The sequence below is a fragment of the Suricata suricatta genome, chromosome 11, assembly GCF_006229205.1.
Source record: "Suricata suricatta isolate VVHF042 chromosome 11, meerkat_22Aug2017_6uvM2_HiC, whole genome shotgun sequence".
Taxonomy (NCBI): Eukaryota; Metazoa; Chordata; class Mammalia; order Carnivora; family Herpestidae; genus Suricata; species Suricata suricatta.
Genome location: NC_043710.1, coordinates 14,040,373 through 14,057,265, shown reverse-complemented (window position 1 = coordinate 14,057,265; position 16,893 = coordinate 14,040,373). Strand labels below are relative to the sequence as shown.

General features: G+C 36.2%; 2 protein-coding genes across 2 annotated transcripts; both read right to left on the bottom strand.

Annotated features, from left to right (window-relative positions):
* Nucleotides 1–270: 270 nt before the first annotated feature.
* LOC115272447 (olfactory receptor 4P4-like) lies at nucleotides 271–1,200 on the bottom strand. The gene has a single exon (XM_029915521.1). The coding sequence runs from the start codon at nucleotides 1,198–1,200 to the stop codon at nucleotides 271–273; it is 930 nt and encodes a 309-aa protein (XP_029771381.1).
* A 14,331-nt stretch (nucleotides 1,201–15,531) lies between these two features.
* LOC115272446 (olfactory receptor 4P4-like) lies at nucleotides 15,532–16,464 on the bottom strand. The gene has a single exon (XM_029915520.1). The coding sequence runs from the start codon at nucleotides 16,462–16,464 to the stop codon at nucleotides 15,532–15,534; it is 933 nt and encodes a 310-aa protein (XP_029771380.1).
* Between the last annotated feature and the right edge of the window lie 429 nt (nucleotides 16,465–16,893).

The following is a 16,893-nucleotide window of genomic DNA, read 5'->3' as shown; positions in this document are numbered from 1 at the left end:
ATAAACTTTGCTGGCTACTAGGAAATTAGCAATAAAGTAAATATGACATGACCCTAGTTTCATGGAACTTAAAACTAAGTGAAGGATGGAAACAAGGGAAGTACATCAGGAAAGGCATATGATAGAGTAATTCACTGATGGCATTTTGCTGCTTATGGCTTGCCTTTTACATGTTCTGACTAATTTTTCCATCAGCAAAGAATCAAAGAAAGGATGTGTATGATGAGAGGTGACCCATTTACATTTAAAGATGGAGAGCCTTCAAATCATTTACTTCTCTTTCCAAAACCTTCCATTGCACCAAACTTTCCTTATGGCATTTTTCATCTCTGTGTTTCTAAGGGTGTAGATAAGAGGATTGAGCATGGGGACAATAATTGTGTAGAAGAGGGTGAACACTTTATCTTCCGGTAAAGTTGTGGCAGGTCTAATGTAAACAAAGATGACAGGTGCGAAAAACAGGATCACAACTGTGATGTGGGAGCTGCAAGTGGAAAGTGCTTTGTGGCGGTTCTCTGCAGAATACGCTCTCACGTTATACAATATCATACAGTAGGAGGCCATCAAAACCACGAAGATCACCAGTCCCATCAAGCCGGAATTGGCAATGACTAAGAAACCAATTTGGTGTGTATCAATGCAGGCCAGTTTCAACAAAGGATATACATCGCAGAAATAGTGATCTATTTCATTGGGACCGCAGAACGGTAAAAAAATTGTGAGAAGAAACAGGCCAAGGGAGTGCAGAAACCCACCCGCACATGATGCTCTGAGAATTGAGTTGCATCTTTGCCTATTCATGAGGGCGGCATAGTGGAGTGGGTTGCAGACGGCCACATAGCGGTCGTAGGCCATTCCTGTGATGATGAAGACCTCGACCCCTCCAAAGAAGTGTGTGGTAAACAGCTGGGTCATGCAGTTATTATAGGAAATGACCTTCTTCTCTGTCAGTAAGTCAGTCATTAGTTTGGGTGTCACAGTGGAGGTGTAGAGGAGGTCAGAGAGGGCAAGGTAATTAAGGAAGAAGTACATGGGCTGGTTAATTAGCTGACTGCGGGTGATAGAAGCCATAATAACCAGATTACCCAGCCAGATAGCTAGGTAACAGAGTAAGAAAAATAAAAAGCAGAGGATCTGGACTTTCTTGTTCCTAGAAAGTCCCAAGAGAATAAATTCAGTAACATTATTCTGATTTTCCATGATCTGATGCTCCAGAAAGTACCTGAAATGACAAAAGTAATGAACAAATCACTGCTGAGAAAATGGAAATCTAATATTCAATTAAAATGGCCTAATGCATATTTTAAGACTGTAGCCACTTTGAGAACTACTGAAATCACTCATTCGTTTAACAAAATCTTTTTGAATATCTAGTGCCAAAATTCTTCCAAGAGCTTTGGATAGTATGATGAATTAAACAAAGTCTCAGTTTTTGTGCAATTCACATTCTTTTGTGAGGAAACAGGAAATTATACTTTCTAAGATTAAAAAAGGGGAATATCAAACAGTGTTAAGTGTTTATTCAAATACTAAGTCACACTATACATATTCATGTAAATAGTGTTAAGTATTATTTCAATCAATGTTAAGTACACATAATGCACCATTTTAGGATGTAAACTGGAGGTAACCATAGAATTTACTTGAACAAATGGTTTCTAATGAGATCACATAAGTGGTGCAGGGCATTTGAGTAATTTATACAATGGTAGGCATATAGTTAATGTTAAATAAATATTAACTAAGGAAAAAACTGGGAGTGCCTGGGTGGCTGTCAGTTAAGTGTCTGACTTCAGCTTAGGTTGATCTCATAGTTTGTGGGTTTGAGTCTCGAGTTTGGCTCTGTGCTGACAGCTTAGAGTCTGGCACCTGCCTCAGAGTGTATGTCTCCCTTTCTCTCTCTGCCCCCTCTTGCTCATGCTCTCTCAAAAATGAATAAAAGTTAAAAAAAATTTAGAAAGAGAAAAACTGGGAAGTACACAGTGTGCTACAGGCTTGAAGGAATAATACAATACTAGAAGTAATCATTAACCCACCAATCAAGTAATTCATGATAGAACTAAAGAGGAAGTTATTTTTCTAAATTACCCTGTACTTTTGGGGGGTTATAAGGGGAAACAAGTATAGAACTCACTCCATGAATTTGTTATATTACTTAAGACTCATTTGTAGCATAAGGTATCTATAGTTTTGCATGTCCTATTTCTTTCTCTTGCAGGGTTAACCAATCTTAGTTTTACATTTTTATTCTTGATTCAGTAATTTTTATTTTATTTTTTTAATGTTTATTTATTTATTTATTTTGAGAGCGAGAGAGAGAGCACAGCAGAGCAAGGGAGGGGTAGAGATAAAGGGAGAGAGAAAATCCCAAGCAGGCTCCATGCTCTCAGTGTAGAACGTGACACTGGGCTCCATCTTATGAACGATAAAATCAGAACATGAGCCAAAATCAAGAGTTACCCAACTGAGCCACCCAGACGTCTCCGGCTCAGTAATTTTTAAATGAATTTAATGTATATTATTGATACTTTCTGCCTTTCTACTACAAGCAAAATTAAATGTAATGTTAAGAGGCATGTAGTGGAAAAATATATATATATTTTTTACTTTTTTAACCTTAGGATTAATACTTAAGGGTCAGTGGTGCTTCTTTATAAGAAATATATATCCTAAGTGCACAAATTCTTCAGTTTATATCAGATTATGTTCTATCCAAGATAAATTAATTGAAATGTTTAAGTAAATTATTAACAATAACTATTTCATGATACACTATGCAGATTTTACTTTTCCAACTTATACTCTTTTTTAATGTCCAAAACTTTTACCATGAACTTTTATTCATTTTTAAAAAAATATGTATTTTGGGCGCCTGGGTGGCTCAGTCGGTTAAGCCTTCGGCTTCGGCTCAGGTCAGATCTCACGTTTGTGGGTTTGAAATCCGCATCAGGCTCTGTGCTAACAGCTAGTTCAGAGCCTGGAGCCTGCTTCCAGTTCTGTGTCTCCTTCTCTCTCTGCCCCTCCCCCTCTCATGCTCTGTCTCTCTCTGTATTAAAAATAAATAAAACATTTAAAAAAATTAAAAAAAGAAAAAGATGTATTTTATTATTAAAAGTTTTTAGCATTCTAATGTTTATGATTTAAATTAATTTGAATGTTACTTTGTAAATATGACTGCCCACTTATCCTTTAAATGTAGTTTAAAATATTGAAGGATTATGCCCACTAGATTCTGGAAGCCCACTTAGATTTTTATAGAAAACTAAGGTCAGGGGTTACACTGAAAATTATTTATCCTTAAGTGAAAATTTATTTAGAAACAAAAATGTGTTGATATTTATCAGGTTCTTTTAGTTGAATGATAACACCCAGAAATTCTGTTCAAATTTGCTGAATAAAAGGAATGTTTCAATTCAGTGTGAATCACACCAACGATCTTGCAATGTCGGACAAACAAATAAGGATTCAGAAAATTCCAAAGCATTACACAATTTTTAATATTGCTGTCACAAGATTGTGTAGAAATGATATGAATATCAATGTAAATTTCATTTTAATAACTCCTTAATTTTTCTATTTATCTACTCTTTCAAAACAAGTGATGTTTCAGAAAAGTTATTTGAATTGCCTTTTTTCAGGCATGGTTCCGTAAGTTGGAAATCTCATGGAAAAAAGTAATCTCTTTAATTTCAAAATAGGGCCCTCAGCACAATACAATAAGTTAATGGAACTTACTTTCCCTTATCGTTTTCTTCCTTAACTTCTTAGAGAATCTACCCACAAATGTGGCATGATTCTGTAAAATAATTTCTTCATATTCTGCCAAATAGAAGTAGCTCTACTACTTTCCAGGTAATTTATCTGGTGAGTGTATTATAGCAATAGATCTTTCCCCATTCTGTTAATTGTTCCTTCCCTAGGATTTCAGACGCCCATCCATACGATAAAGAAGTTGGATTAGATAATCTCTGAAGATCTCACTTCCCTGACTTTGACTATATGACTCCTGATTCCCAATTAGTTTAGAGAAAACACCAGTCTGCCTCCCTCATGTCTTCCCTGCTCCATTGCAGACATTGAAATGATAGAAAATAAAGTATTAGCAAGTTCAATACCTTTCTGTGCCTCAGTTTCCTTTTCTGTAAAACTGAAGTAACAATAATATCTCCTTATAGGGCGATGTTTTAAAATAATAAAGTTAATAAGTGTGAAATTTCTTAGAACACTGTCTGGAAAGTATTAGACATTCAATAACTGTTAGTCACCTCTGCAATTACTAAACATAAGATCAAAGTCCTAGAAGAAAATGTAACCAGATTCGATGAGAAATTGTTACCTGAACTAGAGGGGCCCTAGTTCTGAACATAGCTTTGATGCTTAAATGCAGAATTCTTCACTTCCTTGGACATTTTCTTCCTTCTTCCATAAGATGAACATGGCAGTGCCTAACTTACAGAATTACTGAGAAACTCAAGTAAAATAATGCATATGAAGTTCAATGTTCAAAAACATACTAGTTGCCCCTGTTTCCTCCTTGCAGCTTCCTGCAGCGTTATAAATGTAGGAGATACTTGGGATATTCAAAAGGTAGGAGATCCCACTAATTAAGAAGTTAGTTCTTCTTAGTAGTTCAGGAGCTACATAAAATAAGATCGGATCTTAGCTTCAAAATTTATTGAAAAATCTTGGAAAAAATATGTAACCTCATTTTCTTCATTCATAAAATGAGTAATACTGTAACTCTGAGGTCTATTGTAGGGATTTCATGAGTTCATTTACATAAAAGCTTAGTACAGAACCTGGTATATAAAACATTAGATATTTGATAAATATTTTAGCATTAATATTTTCATTTTTTCCATAACAGTGGACACAAATATAAATTAAGAATAGTAAGTCATACTATTATTCTTACTGTGAATTTTGAATAGCTTATTAAAAACACATACTATTTCAACAAGGGTAAATGAAGGTTAAGTAGATAAGACATAGTTTCCCTGCTATAAACAATCTGTTTTTACTTACCTGAGGCCTGAGGTTTCACACATCAGGGTTAATATTCCATCTTACATACAAAATCTTTCCCTTCTTGTCAGTTGACCTTCAACCCAGAAAACTGAAGGTCAATTTCTTGCTCCCTACCGTCATTTAATACTTCTATTTTCCTGCCTGAGAATTCACCAACCGTCTCTAAATTAGATGGATGTTCAATTTCCCTTTAATCTTGAAAAAATTTATTGATATTAAACCTACACAAAAAGAAACATACGTCTTAGATATTACACACTTGAGTAGGTTGACTGAAAATTTTGCCATACAATTTTGCTCTTCAGTTTTACGGACATTTTGCTTTTAATCATTTTATATTCAGCTCCTTTACTGAAATTCTGTCCAAGGACCTGCTGAGCCAGCACATCCCTATTCATATTCAATTATCTTCAATCATGGAATATCAAGGGCTAATGAATGACCACATTTGTGATACTCTAAATAAGGTAAAACAAATAAACCTACAAATACTTTGATAGCCGTTGAGGATGTGGTTCTGATAACTAGAGCGTCTGACATGCAAACCTTCAGTCCACCGCAGCTGTGGTATATTATAGATGGAAGGCAAGGCAGAAATTTCCCCAAATCATAAAGATTGTATTTTTAATGATTATGGATGTTTTTCCATTGAAATATTTCTTAAAAACACTGATTATACTAATTAGTATAAGATTTCTTAAAAGATTTCTTAAAAGATTTCTTAAAAGCACTAATTATACTAATTAGCATAATAGATACTAATTATATTCAGAATCATTTGAGTATTCTTTTGAAGTAAAATGACTGGTATATTTATGAAATGAATTTAACTTACCAGCTGATTTGCTCAACAAACAGATTTCTTACAAGCTGAGGCTTCAATCCTAAGATAAAATTGGAAGAAAAAAATTAACGTTGCTTTGCAATAATAAGTCTAAACTGAATAAAGTCTTATGAAGAAACTCTTGTGATATATCAACAGTAGAGATACAATGGCAAACTGAGCCAAATTTGAGATCTTTGTATATTGTTTTTTCATTTCTAAAAAAGAAATGTGTCTCTCTGACATTCACCTTTGCTTCTAAAAATTATATATATACCTTAATAAGTATATTTTATTTTTGATATTTATATATATTGATGTATTCTTATATGTAATATATAATATATATACTTTTGCATATCAAAGTGATATTTAAAGTGAATTTTGAGAAAACATGTTATATAGAATAGCTCTCAACATCTCTGAGGGTTTAGAAGTTTTCCATCAGTATACTTTGCCACAGATATAAGCCATTGCTTAAATTTCTCCCTAACAATAATGACAAAGTTAATAATTATATTTCCCTAATGCATCAGTATCCAAAGCACTGAGATTAGATGAGGGACAAGGGACTGGAGGGAAACGTCGTATGTAATGTTCATATGTCAGGACAGGGCAGAAGCAGGTGCCTGTGGGAGTCTGAGGAGAGCTCAGATGAGAAGCACCAGAGAACCCTATGACCCAGATGAAAAGTACAGACTGTAGACCAAGGTTAAAGATTTACTTTTTTTCCCAGAAAAACAAGCTTATTAGGGTGTTGGAATTTCTAAAGGATGCTCAAAGAAGACTCGTTTTATTTACAACTATTCTTCCATGAAGCTTCTCTGGTCCCTCGGGTTCTCTTGCCTGGTGTGTATGTAGCCAGGAAAGGTGTCTCTGTATGGCAACCTCCTTTCTTACATTATATATTTTTATATATTTTATATTTTTATATTTATATATTTTAGAGAGTCTAATGCAGCACTCGAACTCATAAACTGCAAGATCATGACCTGAGCTGAAGTTGGACCTTAACCAACTGAGCCACCCAAGCACCCCTATAACTTTCTTTAAATCAAGCAATGGCTGCAATGATTTTGTGAAACATGACTTAAACTTGGCATTAGAGACAAATTTTTTGCTATTAATTTTGTGAGATAGACAATAAAATTCTGTGAAAGTTTTATTCATCTATAAAATGAAGTAGATTGTAATTCTATAAAGTGGAAAATGGAAAAATGGTAAAAATATCTAGAATTAATAAGAAAATTAATAAGGTAGCAAGATCTAAGATATGTATACGCAAAATAAATAGATTATATTTAATCTAGAAATAAAATATAGAAAAATCAAAAAATTATTTACAATAATAAGAAAACAATGTTATTTACAAATACATTGTACTAAGAAACTTGGGATCAATAGGAAGAAAATCACATGACCTAATTAAAGCCATAAAATAAATACTGACAGGTACACCTGGGCGGCTCAGTCGGTTAAGCGACCTCCTAGCTCAGGTCATGATCTCATGTTTTAAGAGTTCGAGCCCCACGTCGGGCTCTGTGCTGACAGCCAGCTCAGAGCCTGGAGCCTGCTTCAGATTCTGTGTCTCCTTCTCTCTCTGCCCATTCCATTCATGTACTGTCTCTCTGAAATAAAGATTAAAATTTTTAGGAAATAGAATTTTAAAAAAATACTGACAGAATCATGTCATAAAGATTTAGATAAGGAAATCAAATCATATTATCTGAATAAATACATAAATGTAATTTCACTTTTCCTTAAAATCCAAGGATATTTTTATTTTCCTTTTTGATAACATAATCCTAAGGTTTCTGAAGAAGCATAAGTGCTCAAAAAGAGGCAAAAAAAACAAAATCAAGCAAACAAAACCAAACCCGGATCTGTATTAGTTGAAATCTCTCCCTCAGTTATATTTAGTAGAAAACAGGTTAGGAATTTAAGCAAATATTTTTAATGTAATAATAAGTCAAAAAAACCACTTTATCTGCACAAAGATAGTATTTAAAACATGCTACAGTTGATTGATGCTCTATTTGTTGATACAGCTGGGCCCCCACCCCCATCTTTCTAGATTCTTGCTTGAGCATGGTTGCAAAATGGCTTAGTTACCTATTAGGGGTTTTTTTTTTTTTTTGGCAGTTGTTGATTGTTTTTTTTTTAATGTGGAAGATGCCATCTCTCTTTACAGGCTAATAAAAATATTAAGCTCAACAAGATATAATACATTTGTCGCAAATCCTATAGATTTGAAGCTGACCCAAAACAGAAGACTAAGTGGAAAAGTATTTGACATAATACGAATGTCAAATAATGTGCAATTTACACAGGAACCAATATATTTGTTTCTAAACATGAAAGTAAAATAAGTCCACCCTTTGGGGAATAAAACCAGCACCAAAGGCAAGCTGTGTTAACTTTTGACAACTGTTTGGTTATAATTACCAAGACTCACAACATTTTAATTTCTCTTAAACCTGTTTTAACAAGCCTCATAACCTAAATGTTGTTTCTCTATTCACAACGGATTCTGCAGAAGAGAATTTTAGTGGCTAATGTGTAAATACATATATGCATACACACAGCCCTCACAATCTATTGAGCATTTTTTCTGTTTGTGTGTACATTTGCATATTTTCCTTTTTCCTTTTTAATTGTATTACATTGCTACAGTTTTCTCATTGTCCTTTTGGTGTTGTTTTAGAAACTTAAGAGTTAAGTGTTTCTTTCCCATAAATGTGAAAATATAAAAACTGCTTCTCTTTTGGTTTATGGTTCTTAGCTTATCCCCTAAAGACCATACATTCTAAAATGAACTTTAAAAAAAAAAGACTTATTTTTAGAGAAAAGGCATGAGTTGGGGAAGAGGGGAGGAGGGAGCGAGAAAGAATCCCAAGCAGGCTCCATGCTCAATGCAGAGCCCGATCCAGGGCTTGATCCCATGACTCTGGCATCATGACTTGAGCCTTAATCAACAGTTGGATGTTCAGCTGACTGAGCCACCCAGGCACCCCCTGAAATGAATCTTTAACTGGGTATACTTTCTAAACATCTGACAGGAAAGCTCACAGTAGCATCTGAACAAGAGTGTTCTTGTATAGACTTTTGCAGACCCATGTGAAACAGGAATGAAATGAAAAGGGAACTGACTTGTGCAATTTTCAACTACCCAGAAAATTTTTCATTCTGCTCTCATCCTTGAAAGGAGTTTTGTCATAGCCATTCATATAATCCATATGACACAGCATCTTCATGGAATGAGAATTCAAGATTCTCATCTAAAGATTCTTCATGGATTTATTATATTGTTCTTTTTTTCCAATTTTTTAATGTTTTGTTTATTTTTGAGGGAGAAAGAGTGTGTGTGTGAGCAGGGGAGAATCAGAGAGAGAGAGAGAGAGACACAGAATCTGAAGACAGGCTTCAAGCTATGAGCTAGCCTGTTAGCACAGAACCTGATGTGGGACTCAAACGCACAAACCATGAGATCATGACCTGAGCAGAAGTTTGGACACTTAACAGACTGAGCTACCCAGGCACCCCTATATTGTTCTTAAATATCACAAGGCTTTAGAAAATATTTCTCAAGGATTCTGTCTAGGAGATAAAGGATATTCACTGAAAAAAATGCCATGATCATCCCATCCCAGACTGGGTTTTTAATGAGTGAGGAATCATGGTGTTAAGTCACAACAAAAAAGTTTTCTGATGTGCTACAATGGAGTTTTTTTTTTTTTCTAAATGAATATCCTGACTAAAATCCAGTTTGAAGATCTCATGTCATGCCTGAGGGATGTTTGGTGAAAGGGGAATGCATAAGGGTTAACACTTTTTTCTTTTTATTTGTTTGTTTATCTACTTAGAGAGCATGAGCAGGGAAGGGAGGGAAGGGACAGAGACAAAGGGGGAAAGAGAATCCCAAGAAGGCTTTGTCCTGCCAGTGCAGAGCCCAAAGTGGCCACAAATTGTGAGGCCATGACCTGAGCTGAAATGAAGAGTTGGATGCTTAACCCACTGAGCCACCTAGGTGCCCCAAAACTTTTTTCTATAAAAGAGCCTAGCCTATCAGGAACAAACAATAACATGTAACTTGCTTTTTTATTTTTAGTCTAACTAAACTCCATACCCAACATGGCACTTGAACTCAGGACTCTGAGATCAAGAGTTACATGTTCTACTGACTGTGCCAGTCAGGAACCCATGTTTGCTTTATTTTATATGAAATAAAGTTTATTTTGCTTGGAGGCAACATTATGCTACAAAGTATTTTAATACCAGTAACAATATATACTATGTATGCAATTTTGTTACAAATTAACATGACGATATACATATTAAAACCACCCAAAACAAACCATAAATGAGCCATGGTTAAAACATAACATTTATAAATAGCAAAAATACCAAATAAAATATATATTGTATAGATTTACCTATAAACAAATATATAGTGCATCTAGGGACCAAAAAAATGGGTTTTATATCATAAACATCTGAACATTAGAAATGAAGATACTGATAATCCTCTACAAGCCTTGTAATTTTCCCTCCACTTAATAGTCCCTTAAATGTATGTGCATTAAAACAGTGATATTGGCAGAACTATCACCTCTTTAAGTGTAATGTTTTCACTTCCCCAGCAGGGTACAGTGGCCTGTAGAACAGTAAATAAGAGACCAGGTACTTGTTCTACCAATAATCCTAGATTCATGTTTCAGGAAGGAAGAAACGGAAAGGAAAGAAAAAAAAATGTCAAGATGTGAAACTTTCCCAGAATTCCGTAGGAAACTCCCATTTAGTTTTCTTGGATGACAACTGTGTCACAGGGTTGATCTAGTTAGAAGGGAGACGAGAGAACCACCAGCATGAACAATCTCAGCTCTGAAAGTAATTTTTTCTAAAAAGGAGAAATCTAGGTAGGCGTCTGGAAACATCTGAAATAGCATGCACAGTAAGAACCCTGAAAAGGCATTTGCTTTCTCAGGTATCAGTTCAGTTGGTTTGGGAAAGGACAAATACTTTTTGGCAGAGGATTTGGAACCCAGAAATACTTCTTAAAGCATATAAAGAATGTATTAAATGATGAATATATAGTTCTATTAAAATGCTCCCTTCTTTTAGGTTATATTCTATGTCAGAGTGATTTTTCTCAACATATGTATTCAACATTTATTCATTCCATAGAAATGTGTTGATTATTTGATATGTACCATCCATTATTATAGGAACAAAGTGAAAAAAAAAAAACCCAAAACCAAAAAAAAAAAAAACCAAACCCCACAGATATCCTGGCTTCATTAAGCTTGCATTTAATTGAAAGTCAGCCATTTAATCAGGTAAATACATAAAATGTATAATAGGTTAAATACTAGTAAGTTTAAGGATTAAATAGAACAATGAATAGGCATAAAGAGAGTCTGGGTATAGATGTGAATGTGTGTGAAATTTTAAAGAGGTTGACCAGTCCATAGACTGATGAATGTATAAAGATTTGGTATATGTGTGTGTGTGTGTGTGTGTAATATATATATATATATTACTCAACCATAAAAAGAATAAAATCTTGCCATATGCAATAATGTGAGTGGATCTACTGAGTATGATGCTAAGTGAAGTCAGTCAGTGAAAGAAAGACAAATACTATGTGATTTCACTCATAAGTGGAATTTAAGAAACTATTTAAACTATTTAAAACCACTAGATTATGTGAAATGACCAAAAGAGAAAACAAAAGAGTTCTAAGGCCCAACATAGAGTTTAGTGAGAAGAACAAGTTCAATGAAAAGAAACTGAGACATAGGCTTTACATGCATAAGAGGAAAACCAGAAGACTATGGTGACCCCAAAGCCAAGTCAAAATGTTTCCAGGGAAAAAGAGAGATCAACTCTGTGAAATTCCAGATACATCAATGTAAAAACCATTGACAACCCTGAAAAAAGCAGCTTCAGAGAAGGAAGAGAGGACATAATCTGATTTGAAAAATTAAATACACCTGGGAGTAGGGAAATTGCATACACTGAGTATAAGATGAAAAAAATCAGAATTGGGTAAATTGGGAAGGAAAATATAGGACAAAAGATGATTTTGTTTGTTTTATTTTATTTATTTTTACATTTTTATTTTTATTCTAACTAGGCTCCATGCCCAACATGGGGCTTGAACTCAGGACTCTGAGATCTAGAGTTACATGTTCTTCTGACTGTGCCAGTCCAGAACCCATGTTTGCTTTATTTTAGGTGAAATAAAGTTTATTTTGTTAACAGACAAATTTTAAAAGACGAGGAGAACCTGGGTAGCTCAGTTGGTTAAGCAATCGACTTCAACTCAGGTCACGATCTCACAGCTCAAAGGCTCATGAATTCGAGCCCTGCATTGGGCTCTGTTCTGATGACTCCCAAAAATAAATAAACATTTTTAAGAAAATCCTTAAAAGACGAGATAATCATGACTTCTTAAACATCATGAATGAACACATCATTCAGTAATGAATGCCCAAACCAGTAAGATGTCAGCATTGGTTCTGGCAACAACATGCTCCACACATTTACAATCTGGTAAAGAGTGCTGAAATGATTTATAAGGGGATGCAAAACTAGCAAAATATCTACAGGGCTGTAATCAATTGCATTTCATTGTATGTAATCTGCATTTCTATGGACAGGCATTGTTGCTCTACTATTATTTTCTTTAAAAAATTTTTTAAATGTTTTTTATTTATTTTTGAGAGACAGAGAGAGTGCGAGCAGGAGAGGGTCAGAGAGAGAGGGAGACACAGAATCTGAAGCAGGCCCCAGGCTCTGAGCTAGCTGTTAGCAGAGCCAGGCGTGGGGCTCAAACCCACGAACTGTGAGATCAGGACTTGATGGAAGTCAGATGTTTAACCGACTGAGCCACCCAGGCGCCCCACTATTGTTTTCTATGAGTTAACTTCTGTATCTAAAGAGTTGCAAAATATCCTACCCAAAGACAATGGAAGGTGGATACTTTGCATGGAAGAGCTGGTAAGGACATTTTCTGCTAATATCAGTGATCCTACTGGAGAAAGAATAATTGCTCTTAAAGAGAAGGACAGGAGAACCAGTGAAGGGATGACAAAGAGATGTTCTTGAGAAGGTGAGCCATTTTAGTGTTCAATAATATGAATCTGGCTGGGCTGGATGATGGAGCTTCTGGAACAGTGTCAAAGTTCACTGCTTTGCCGGTCTTTTCCTAGAGATTGTTCATTGTACACTAGATTGCAGCTCTGCTACCCTTCTCTGGTACATACCTGGTCAAGCCCCACTCTGGAGTTCCCATATAGCTGTCAAGAATCAGACAAAGAACAACTAAGAAAGTATGTTAGCGTAGTTTTCAAGGATTTTTAGTATGTGATATTCTCACTTCCATTTGTTGGTTATTTTAAACAACACTATGCGCTACTCCTCTTTATGTTCTTTGCCCATTTTAGGAAAATCTCAGCAATAATAACCCATCTTTATTTAGTATGTCTCCTGTTTCAGCCCAAAACAAATTCTTCTGCAAAGCATTTCATGGCAGAAGAGTTTCTAAAAGAACTTTCGAGTTTCTCCTCTGTACTGATTAATTATCCAGCCGCCTGATTTTAATCCTAGCCATTTGTGTGTTTTTTTAATGTTTATTTATTTTTAAGAGAGACAGACCATGAGTGGGGGAGGGGGAGAGAGACAGAGGGAGACACAGCATCTGAAGCAGGCTGCAGGCTCTAAGCTCTCAGCAGAGCCTGGCAGGGGCTCGAACTCATGAGTTGTGAGATTATGACCTAGACCGAAGTCAGATGCTAAACTGACTGAGCCACCCAAGTATCCCTAATCCTAGCTCCTTCTGATTGGGAGCAAATTTTAATTTTCACCAGGATAACTTTCAGTTACCACTAAAGAGAAAAATAAGAACAAACCCAGACCTGCCTTTAACTTTTACAGCGCTGAAGAGCTCACCACTGAGTGTAAGTTGTTTTTCCGCTTGCCCATTCTGAGGAAAATGCAATTTCATCAGTAACAGTAATGTGACATTAATGTGAGTGTTCCCTAATGTTTCCCATCGACATACCCCACTTCTCCAGAGAAAAGTCATTTAACCGAATGGTTACTTTTCTGATACAAAACAGGGGACATGGGGGGAAAAATCACATCTTTCTGAGCACTGACTGTCAGGCAGTTTCAGCCCTTCACTTATAACCCTCAGGAGACCGTGAGTGGTGTACTATTGTTATCATCTCCATGTCATAGATGATTTCCTGGGCATATGTCTCAGTCCTCACAGTTGATACCCGATTCTGGGTCTAGAACTCACATCTTAATGCACTGTAATGGACTAGAATTACCCGGAGAGGTGCAGTTAGTTTGTCTATGAACAGAGCTGGAGAGGAAGTGCCTTAGAGCAAACGAAAAGGTTTTGATGAACAAACAAAAAGATGAAGTGTTAGTTTGGAACACGTGAGGTGCACTCGAATGCTTCTGGCTACAAAATGATCAGAGTAGAAGATTTTTTTTTTTTTTGAGAAATACTGTTGTGGCCCATGAATTAGATCTTTTAGGATATTTCTTTAATAGACACAAATAATGTAGTTTGAAGTAATGGTGTGCAGAGCCAACAACCAGGAAAGAATTCTTCTTTTTTGGTGCAAAAAGGTGTTTTTATTAAAGCCTGGGGACAGGATCCCTGGACAGAAAGAGCTGCTCTGGGGTTGTGAGGGGTGGCTGATTATGTACGATTTTCTTTTATTTTTTATTTATTTTTAAAAGAGAGAGAGAGAGACAGCATGTGGAAAGGAGGGTCAGAGAGAGAGAGGGAAACACAGTATCTGAAGGCTCCAGGCTCTGAGCTAGCTGTCAGTACAAAGCCCAATGCGGGCCTCCAACCCACCAACCTTGAGATTCTGACCTGAGCCTAAGTCAGACGCTTAACCAACTGAGCCACCCAGGAGCCCCTGATTATGTGAGATTTTTCTATCCTATGGAGGTAATGTTAGGATTCCAGAAAATTGCATCTATAGGTCTCTGGGGGTCTGGTTATTGATAAGATTGCTTTTTTCTTGTAAATCAGTAAGACAGTTGTAAACTGATGGAGACTCATGTCCAACATGACTGTCATCTGTACCAGTTAATCACTTGTTTTCCCTTTCCTTTGACTGTGGGCATCCAGGAGTGCCTGAGGAATGTCACAGGTATCTCATGGGGTGGGGGGTGGGGGGCTTGGAGGGGATGAGGGGCTGGGGGTGGGGAGATTGCCCCAGTGTTAACTTGTGCTTTGCTCTCAGCTTGCGTTTTGCTTCCTCATCACAAGTAAAAGATCAGAAATTTTTGTAAAGCATTGTTTGGTGACTAAAATTGACTTCATTGAATATAGCCATACCCCAAATGAGCTACACGGCTTGCAGTGTTAATGTGTGTGACACAGTACCTTGGTAGTCCGCTAATAAATATAGAAGTTGCACTGACAAAGGATCAATAGGGGCAGAAGAGATATAAATAAGAAAACTAGAAAAGAAAGCATAGCAGAGAGGAGGCTGGGTAAATTCAGGGAGTCCTAATATTTTGCTCAAATTTGGGGCTACACATGTTGCTATATACAGGACATGTAGGCAAGCATTATACATCTGAAAGATTTCTGAGTAGAGAAGTATGTATTCAGCAAGTTCTGTGGAGAAAATCAGGGATGCTTTTCAGTTTATTTCTTCGCTTCCCATGATGCGGCCCCAGAGTTTCTGTATAGCATTTTTCATCTCCATGTTTCTTAGCGTGTATATGAGAGGGTTGAGCATAGGAGCAATGACAGTATAAAAAAGAGCAAACACTTTGTCTTCTGGTAAGGTAGTTGCTGGTCGAATATAAATAAAGAGTAAAGGAGCAAAAAAGAGAACCACCACAGTGATGTGGGAACTGCATGTGGAAAGAGCTTTGTGACGATTCTCCGCAGAGTAGGACCTGACCGTATATAGAATCACAGCATAGGATACCAGCAAGACCACGAAAGTCACCAGACCCATCAGTCCCGAATTGGCAACCACGAGGAAACCTATTCTGCTTGTGTCCACGCAAGCCAGCTCCAGCAGAGGATACACATCGCAGAAGAAGTGATCTATTTCCCTGGGGCCACAGTAGGGTAAAACGATGGCGAGGAGAAACTGACCAAAAGAATGTAGGAATCCACCCACACAGGAAGCCGCGATCATGGCATTGCACTTACACCTGCTCATGATGACTGTGTAGTGCAGGGGCTTGCAGATGGCCACGTAACGGTCATAGGCCATCCCAGTGAGGACGAAGACCTCGATCCCCCCAAAGAAGTGCATGGTAAAGAGCTGTGTCATGCAGCCACTGTAGGAAATGACCTTCTTTTCCAACAGCAAGTCAACGATTAACTTGGGGGTCACAGTGGAGGTGTAGCAAAGGTCTGCAAGGGATAGGAATGTCAGGAAGAAATACATAGGGTGGTTAATAAGTTGACTGCAGGTGATAGAAATCATGACAAGCAGGTTGCCAATCAAAATGGCAATGTAACAAAGCAAGAATAATAAAAAGCAGAAGACTTCTATTTCTTTTTTCTGAGAGAGTCCTAAAAGAATAAATTCTGTGATGTTATTCCTGTTTTCCATGATCCAGACCAGTTTGTAGCTACCTGAAATCAGATAAATGTTAATTCTTATTATACATATTTAAATATGATACAAATCTTTCATTGATAAAGGGCAGATTATAATGGAAAGTGTTCAAAGGTTGATGATAATACAAATTTAATTTTTATTAGTGAAGATTTTCCTATAGGCCTTTTTGTTTCTTCCTTGAAAACATTAATTAGTGATAAACATCTCAGGCATCTGAAATTACAACTAACATGGTAAAATGCAGTATTTTTATGTAACCATTCTATTAACATGTATTATAAAACACAACCAGATATTATGCTCAATAGAATTACAAAAATGGTATTTTTAGAGAAAGAAAAAAGATATCTCTTGACTGTTCTCATTCTTCATTATTGAGAAAATACACATGCAAATGAAACGTTGAGTGAAAATGAAAAA